This window comes from Malus domestica, chromosome 07, assembly GCF_042453785.1.
Source record: "Malus domestica chromosome 07, GDT2T_hap1".
Lineage (NCBI taxonomy): Eukaryota > Viridiplantae > Streptophyta > Magnoliopsida > Rosales > Rosaceae > Malus > Malus domestica.
Window position 1 is genome coordinate 8,929,305 of NC_091667.1, and position 9,472 is coordinate 8,938,776.

The 9,472-nt window shown below is 37.3% G+C and overlaps 1 protein-coding gene across 1 annotated transcript; it reads right to left on the reverse strand.

Moving 5' to 3' along the window:
- Positions 1-4,397: 4,397 nt before the first annotated feature.
- LOC139197668 (uncharacterized) lies at positions 4,398-5,180 on the reverse strand. Its single transcript, XM_070825612.1, has 2 exons — positions 5,114-5,180; positions 4,398-5,005 (listed from the first exon to the last, which is right to left on the reverse strand). Exons 1-2 carry the CDS (start codon positions 5,178-5,180, stop codon positions 4,398-4,400), a joined length of 675 nt encoding a protein of 224 aa, XP_070681713.1.
- Positions 5,181-9,472: the final 4,292 nt, after the last annotated feature.

Here is a 9,472-nt window from a genome sequence, read left to right on the forward strand (position 1 = left end):
TACCGTACTGAAATTTCATGGTACGGTATTGGTAATGGATACCATTACCACGGTATTACCGTACCATACCGAAATACAATATAATTTATAATTTATAATTTATATAATACATAATTATATAACACATATTTATAATATTCCAATAATTTGAAACTAAAACCCTACTTATATTAACATTGTTGTTGGTGACTTTGATCTCTTAAAATTGTGGAAATCAAACACAAAAGAGTTCCTAATTCTTTCACAAATAGCCAAAATACCTTTGTAACCCCCACTTCTACTGTTGCTAGTGAAAATGCATTTAGTCTAGGAAGGAGGGTTGTGAACCCTTTTAGGGTATCCTTGACTCCTAAAATAATGGAGGCACTAGTGTGTACTAATGGTTGGCTTAGGGCAGGTGAAGTAAACTTCTACAAGGACCAATGGAAGATATGCTTCAATTTTACAAGGAAATAGAAGAAGAGAAAACAAGACAGATATGCTTTAATTTTTTTAGTAAATTTGTTATTAAATGGTTTTCAACTTTAATTCTTCTTGCTACTAATTAATATGTTTTCGTTGTTTGTAATGTAGGCTTGACACAAACTCAATCTTCTACAAGTTCAATGCCTCCTCCAAAAGCTTCGACATCTCAAGCTTGAATAACTGATCAATGAATTCTCCTTTTTGAAGTTTACTTCCAATTTTCATTTGGTTTGAAACTTTAATTTCTATTTGGATTGTTAATTGTATTTGTTTTGGTTCGTAACTTCTATTTGGATTGTAAGCTTAATTTTTATGATGAATCTTGATGCTTCATTTGAATTAGTATGTGTGTGAATTGTGAATGATGAATAATAGATTAATTTAATCTATAATGTATGAGATAAAGGTACAAAAAAAAAGTTTTGCCCTTGAATTGGGTTAAAAAAACAAAAACATATTTTGTCCCAAAACAAAATGGCAATTACCATTGCCATACCATGTCAACCAAACTTTTGGCAATACCGAACTTCGGTATACCAAAAGTTTGGTACGGTAATGGTAATAGATTTTACCAAACCGAAAGTTTGGTACGGTAATTGGTACAAGGGTTTTGGTACGGTAACAGTACCGAACCCACCCCTATTTGAGTCTCTATATGTAGTATTTATATTTGAGAATTCTTTTCAGGTATTCGACGAGTCTTTATGTATTAAGATACTTTGAGGACTTCAATTATGACCCATTGGAAGTCATTTGTCCCTATACTTAGGGACTATACAGTTGTAGGGACTTCATTTAGGGTCTTCATTGAAGATGCCCTTAGATCAACTTCAATGGTTGAGATAAATTTAGGTTTTAATCCAAAACCAATTTTTCTTCCTCAATAATTTAGGCTTAAGAATTTAGCCCAAGATTATTAAAAATGAATTTAAGCTAATTTTTTTCTGTAACTTTAAAAAAAATATATTTTATGTAGATTATTCTAGGTTTTTTTTTAATGAACATTTTGACCTAAAAATATATAAATTCTAATAAATAATGAAAAATCATGAACCTACCAAAAAAACAGTTTTTTAATTGTTTTAGCCATTGAATTTAATTCTGGGCAGTTAGAATTTTATTTTATTTTTTTTACCTCTAGAGTTGATCATATTTGATTTCAGCTGTTGAATTTAATGAATTTATAAATTAAAATAAAATAAAAAAAGTTGAATATGGACAGTTGGATCAACTAGCGGCCCATTATTTTCAGTCATTCGATCACAAAACCAAAGTCGTTGTGCTGGTGCAAGTGGCTGACAGGTGTCAACCCACTGGGTCCTAGCACTGACTAGCCTATCACATATGTTGCATGCCAAGACATTTTGCGCACTGTTCTAAGAGCAATTCCAGCGGGGACAAAATGTCCCAGCCTTCAGTCCAAAAACCAAGCTAGGCCCCTGTCAATCAAGTCCACCCCAACAAGTTGACTGGTACCCAGCCCGAGCTGGGCAAGAGCCCAGCCCAAAAGAGACTGAGACAGAAGCCGGGGAGGAAGCCTGGCGCGTGCGCTTCACGCAGCCGTGGCGCGAGTGCCCAACAAGCTTTTAGAGCCCGGACCCGCGTGCAGGCGCTGTCAGTTCCACCCCCCGAGTTTGCGACGTGGCTCCCTCTCTGCCGTTGGATTTCCAACGGTAAAAAAATTTTAAATTTTACTTTTAAAATAGACCGTCGGATCAAAGATCAACGGTCCACGTTTTTTTCACCAAAAATTAAAAAAAAAAAAAAGGGCCCAACGGTCAGAAATATGACCGTTGGCCACGTGGCAACTCCCTAGCTCTTGGATTTGAATATTTTTCAAATCCAACGGTCCAGATTAATTAACTATATTAAAATTCATTAAAAATTATTAAAAAATACAGAAAATTTATTAAAAAATACAGAAAATTTTAAAAAAATTACAGAAAATTTTGAAAAATGTTAATTTTTTTCCTATAAATACCTAACCCTCATCTTCTACCTTTACACCACATTCCAATATTTTCTACACTTTCTATACTATCTACATTTCAATATTTTCTACACTTTAAGAGAAAAAAATGTCTTCGTGGAAGCTCATTGAAGATGTTACGTTGTGTGAATGTTGGGTTCACACTACTCATGATCCGATTACGGGTAATGAGATGGATAAGCGAGAAATGTGGAGTAAAATTACGAAAGCGTTTTGTGATGTACATGGAGAAAACGCCAGAACTAGTCAAGGTCTTCAAGGTCGTTGGAAAAAACTCAACGCATCCTTTACTTGTTGGAAAAACGTCATCTCTCATGCTTCCGGTAACCTCCGTAGTGGGACAAGTTTAGCGGATCAGGTGACAATATTTTTATTTATTTATATGCATTCCACTCACATTAATATTTTGATTTATTTAATTTCGTATGTAATTTTTATCTTATTTCTTATGTAATTTTTATTTAATTTCTTATGTCATTTTTATTTAATTTCTTATGTCATTTTTATGTAATTTATATGCATTCCACCCGTATTAATATTTTGAATTTATTTATTTGTGTTACACCCGCATTTTTTAACACTATGTTATCCCACATTTTTATAGACACTACAAGCTCAAGCATTCTACAATTCAAAGAACGGGAACAAATCATTCACTAGATGGGAATGTTGGCAAATTGTCAAAGATTGCCCTAAATACAAAATTGTGGCAACTGGTCCAGAAGTTGTCATGCACGGTATGGGTCTACATAGTTCTCCAGAACCAAACATGGCTGAACAAGAAGCCGACACATTTCAAGACACGGAAGGGATGCCTGAACAAGTGCCCGAGACCCAACCGACTCGTCAGTCCCTTAGGCCCGTAGGTAAAAAGGCGTCAAAGAAAAAAGGTAGTTCTTCCAAGAATGACTACACTAAATATATGGAGGAACTTACTCGCCAAGGTGAACTGAACATGGCACGAGAAAAGGTTAGAGATGAGGAAAAAGTTGCTGCTATGGCAGCAATATTAGCAGCTACTGAGGCCCGTGATGCGGCGGCTGAGAGACAAAGAGAAGTAGTTAATCGAGAGAACGAGCTGGTTAGAGAAGCACTTCATCGAGAAAATGAATTGCTTCGAGAAGAAAGGATGGCTCAAGCAGATCGTGACACTATGAGCAAGTCTATAGTAGGACTGTCTCCGTATTCTAAATATTTTTGGACATCGGAAAAAAGAGATGTCATGCGAAGGAGGCGTGCAAGAGATGCGGAAACAAGTCAAGGGGGTTCTAGCAACTTTTGTGACAACCAAGATCCTCGCACCACATATCCTAACTCGAGAGACTTTGTATAATTTTTATGTATTTTTTATGTTTTTTCTTTCTTTTTTCTTTTGAACTTTATTTAATTTCTTATGTTTTTTTCTTTTTTTAGGTTTGAACTTTATTTAATTTCTTATGTTTTTTTCTTTTTTTAGGTTTGAACTTTATTTAATTTCTTATGTTTTTTTCTTTTTTTAGGTTTGAACTTTATTTAATTTCTTATGTAATTTTTATGTTATTTCTTATTTATTTTTAAAACTTTATTTATTTTTATTTAATTTATTATGCAATTTTAATGTACTTCTTTATTTATTTTTAAAACTTTATTTCTTTTGTACTTTATTTAAACACATGAAATAAGATTACATAAACTCACCAAATAAATTTAAAAACAAAACACACTACATAGAATTACATAAACTCACCAAATAAATAGAATTACATAAACTCACCAAATACATAGAATTACATAAACTCACCAAATAAACTTAAAAACAAAACACACTACATAGAATTACATAAACTCACCAAATAAATAGAATTACATAAACTCACTAAATAAACTTAAAAACAAAACACACTACATAGAATTACATAAACTTAAAAAAAATACAATTTATTCTTCAACCACAAGCCTCATTCTAATTATCTTCGCCTTCATGCAATCCCCACTGGTGCTCAATCAAGTCATTCTGGCGGGTTACGTGCCAGTATGGCTCTTGCACATTAGTGTAACGTTGAACGATCAATTCATTGTAACGTCCATCGCGTTCCAACGGCTCGTGTTGCACTGGATCTTCGGTCCCATCATGAGCATAATAGATACGTGTTCTTGAGTTGTTCATCGGATCCGGCTCATATTCATCGACGCCATCATAATCATACTCATCTTCAACAATCATGTTGTGGAGAATAATACACGTCATCATGATGGATCGAAGAGCCTCGACATCAAACATTCTAGCTGCAGCCCTGATAATCGCCCAACGAGCTTGCAGGATACCAAAACAACGCTCGACATCCTTCCTACACCCTTCTTGACATTTTGCAAAGTGTTTTTCCTTTTCAGTCTGTGGATGTGGCACTGTTTTGACAAATGTTGACCACCTTGGGTAAATGTCATCTGCAAGGTAGTATGATCCCTCGTATTGGGTACCATTAATGGTATATGTGCATCTCGGCGAGTTTCCTTGCAGCAGTTCGTCGAACACTGGGGATTGGGCAAGGACATTTAAGTCATTATGAGCTCCTGGAACACCAAAAAAAGCATGCCAAATCCATGTATCAAATGAAGCCACTGCTTCCAAAATGATGCTTTTGGCTCATTTTCTGTTGCCATATGCTCCTTGCCACGCACTTGGACAGTTTTTCCAAGTCCAATGCATGCAGTCCATGCTTCCAATCATGCCAAGGAAGCCTCGCATCTCACCCTTCCTCAGAAGCCTTCGCATGTCCCTTGGCATGGGTGTCCGGAGGTACTCATTGGTGTAGAGGGCTTCAATTGCAGAGCAAAAACGCATCAGGGACTCCAAAACAGTTGTTTTTCCCATCCTCGCGATCTCATCCACTTGATCTGCAGATGCTCCATATGCAAGCATTCGCAAGGATGCCGTAATTTTTTGCTCGGGAATAAGACCTAGAACATGAAAAGCATCCTCTTTTTGCACAAAGTATGAATCATGGTTGCAAATATCACTCATGATTTTGTTGAACAAATTTCGTTGCATTCTAAAACGCCGTCTAAAAATATGATCAGGGAATATGCTATTGGGAATAAAATAATCTTCCAATAGATTTTTACCTCGTTTTTCCCTTTTTCTATCGAGGTTTGCAACACGTCTTGGTTTGGCTATCTGACCCACGGCTTCCATGACACGGCGGGAATGTGAGGCCTTCTGCCTTCTATGGTGATCATCCTCATCCTCCTCCATGAAGAAAGCCTCATCTCCACCTCCACTTCCACCTTCCTCGAGATTGGCCAATTCTGCCTGTTGTGCCAACAACCTTTGTTGTTGCTCCTGCAACTGTTTATACACCCTTCTTGAAGAAGACATTGTAATAAGAACTTAAGATTTGAAAACGATGAACAAGGATTCTGAGCTAAAAAGAAGGATTGAGCTTGGTGTGAGGATGGATGTAGGGATGTAGGGTTTATATGGACAAAAAAAGAAAGGATGAGGTTCTGGACAATGCCACGTGGCACTACGTGATTGGTTGAAAATCTTATCGAAATCTTGGCTAAATTATTGTAAACCGGAAGTGACACGTGGCATGTCGGGATTGGTCGAAAATATTATCGGAAAGCTATCCACAAAATAGTACGTTCAGATACTGACACGTGGCATGACGTGATTGGTTGAAAATCTTATCGAAATCTTGGCTAAATTATTGTAAAACGGAAATGACACGTGGCGTGTCGGGATTGGTTGAAAATCTTAGCGGAAATCTATTCACAAAATAGTACGTTCAGATAATGACATGTGGCGTGACGAGATTGGTTAAAAATCCTATCCGAAATTAAAACTTTTTTATTTTTTTTATTCTTTTAGACAAAATTTAAAAATATCTTAAATGGGCTGGGTGCCAGCGCATTTTGTAGGGATGGAGATCGTTTGTGCCAGCGCATTTTTTTAGGGGTGGAGATGCCTTGGCCTATTACTGTTCACTGGAGTCTGTTACTGTTCATTTGAGTGGATAAATGCGCTGGGTGCTGGCGCAAAGTCCTTAGGCACTACGCGGTTGTCCACCTCCCCGATTAATGCCTAGGCGTTTGAAAATTTAGAAATGACGCCTAGACCTTCGAAGGTGCTCGCCTAGACTGCCTAGGCACCTGCCTAGCCCGCCTAGACACGCCTAGACACCCCACCTAGGTTGCAACTCACTTCAACAAAAAATAGATAACTATCATTTTGCATTTTTTTTTTTTTGCTTAAATTGTAAGAAACTTGTTAAATACTAAAATGAACACGCTTGCTTCCCATGTTTTCATTATGTTTCAATACTTCATAATATATATGTCAGTCTATTTTGTAATTTATGATGTAATTACATATATTTTAAGTATAAACAAATTTACTTAAATTCGCCTAGTCCGCCTAGTCCGCCTAGGGCCCAGCCCACTGCCCGACTAGCGCCTAGTGTCTTTTAAAATCTTGGTTGTGCGCTTTAGTGCACCCATAGTGGGTTTGAGTTTGGTGCGTCCATCGCAGTGGTGGGCCAAAAAAATGGGTTTCGTCGATTTTTTGGGCTAAATCTTCCCAAATTTAAGTTTTATTCCAAAACTTGTTTTAGGCTCAATGTTGGATATTTTTTGTGTGTAGGTATTTTACGTTTTAACTCAACCATTGAAGTTAGTCTTGGTCTTGGGCTTGTTAGGCTTTCAACTTAAGTTAAAGGCCTAATTAGGCCTACGACGATACAAAAATGTCCTTAAGATTTTCTGATTAGGTTTTTGGTGTTTTTCAAACATGCGACACTTATCATCTCTCTCTCTCACTCGTTCTTATCCTAGGATTTTCTTGTGAGACAATAGAGAAAGAGAGAAAACTTAATACATGTTCCTTGTACTGAACAAGATAAGCAGTACACTAAAACTAAACGTTCACCATGATCTTAGCACATATACCCATGTGTCTTGCGTTAGAAACTTTCCTTCTTTAAAATTATTATAATTGTTTCGAACTCTTTCATTTTTCTTAATAATAATAATTATTTTTAAAAAGTAGGCTAGAAAGAGATGGAGTCCCGAGATTCAGTGGCTAGTGTGTTGACCTTCATCGTGAAGTTTGCATTAATTGCTCATGTTTACCATTTGCTAAGAGAGGTATGCATGGACTGATCTTGTTAATTTGCTGCTTTGGCAATTTGGTGTAATTAACTCTTGGTTTTTCGTTCAAGTACTCTTGATCCAAAATAATGGAACGTCGTCCCAGAATAAGTTTCCGTACTTCTCTTAGTTCACCGTTAATTTACGACTCTACTTTCAGTTAGTGCTAGTTCGGGTTTGCTAGACTGACCATTCCCTTATATGGGTGGGCATGGTTCGATTTCGTTTGATTTATCATAAAACCAAAAACGAACCGAAGAATTTGCATGGTTCGGTTTGGACGCCGATATATGATCAATACAACATGAATATTATTAGCTGATTATATAAGAATTGCAAACTACTTAATAAATTAAAACAAATATACTAAAAATTTCAAACTAAACATTCACTAGTTTAAACACTTGTAAAAAAGAATCGGCAAATAAAAAGAAAAACAAAACAAAAATCTGTCGAAGTTTACAATACGTCAACATGTCAAAGCATTAAGACTTGAAATCGGTCCTACAATTTTATTTCATCTATAAGCTATAAAGGATATGTATGAAGGAGCAAAGACTGCCGTAAGAACTCATGAAGGACAAACCGAAAGCTTTCCCATAACTGTAGGATTACATCAAGGCTCATCCTTCAGTCCTTACCTTTTTGCGTTGGTAATGGATGAGTTAACAGGACATATTCAAGATGATATTTCTTGGTGTATGCTTTTCGCAGACGATATAGTGTTGATAGATGAAACTCAGGAAGGGGTAAATGCAAAGCTTAACCTTTGGAGAGAAGTGTTGGAATCTAAAGGTCTTCGCCTAAGCCGATCAAAGACAGAATATATGGAGTGCAAGTTCGGTGCAAATGGAGGCCAAAACGAGTTAGGGGTGAGGATCGGAGATCAAGAAATACCAAAGAGCGATCGTTTTCGTTACCTAGGATCTATCTTGCAAAAGAACGAAGAATTAGATGGAGATCTCAACCATAGAATACAAGCTGGATGGATGAAGTGGAAGAGTGCATCCGGCGTGTTGTGTGACCGCCGTATGCCACTGAAGCTTAAGGGAAAATTTTATAAGACGGCAATAAGGCCGGCGATGCTGTATGGCACAGAATGTTGGGCGGTGAAGCATCAACACGTACACAAAATGGGTGTAGCGGGAATGAGGATGCTTCGTTGGATGTGTGGGCACACAAGAAATGATAAGATTAGGAATGAGGATATCCGGGGTAAAGTAGGAGTAGCCGAAATTGAAGGAAAGATGAGAGAAAATCGGTTACGGTGGTTTGGACATGTGCAAAGAAGGCCTACTGACGCTCCGATTAGAAGATGCGACTATGGGACAGAGGTTCAGGGCCGAAAGGGTAGAGGAAGACCTAGGAAAACTTTGGAAGAGACTCTAAGAAAAGACTTAGAGTACTTGGATCTAACGGAGGACATGACACAGGACCGAGCACAATGGCGTTCAAAGATTCATATAGCCGATCCCACTCAGTGACTTGGATTTTCCAAGTCTCCAACCGAGAAGTTTTTCTCACTCGGGAAATTAAGGGAATACTACCTCAACCTACATGCTCCACTCACAAAGCTTCAACATACAAGCTTCAATAAAAGAAAATTCAGAGAACTTAGCGAAGAAGGCTTTGGTGTATTCAACACAATACGTTGAAATGAAGGAAAGCTATTTATTGATATCCCCGATAAGTTACAAATATGTACATATACATGAGTCAAAATAAACAAACAAGAGAGAGCCTTCACAAAAGTTGCTTAGGAGAAGTCTCAGCAGTCGGTAGAGCCCCAGAAAGAGCAGGCACTGGAGGGGGATCATTTGGAGCCTCAGTACTGGACAGAACCCTAGAAGGAGGAGGCAGCAGAGGTTGATCATTTGGAGCTTCATTACG

Excerpts from the sequence above, each read along its gene's own strand:
- LOC139197668 (XM_070825612.1), bottom strand. The coding sequence starts at position 5,180 with ATGCGAGGCTTCCTTGGCATGATTGGAAGCATGGACTGCATGCATTGG. Across the intron at positions 5,006-5,113 it reads GACTTGGAAAAACTGTCCAA|GAGCTCATAATGACTTAAAT; the intron begins GTGCGTGGCAAG and ends TTGGTGTTCCAG.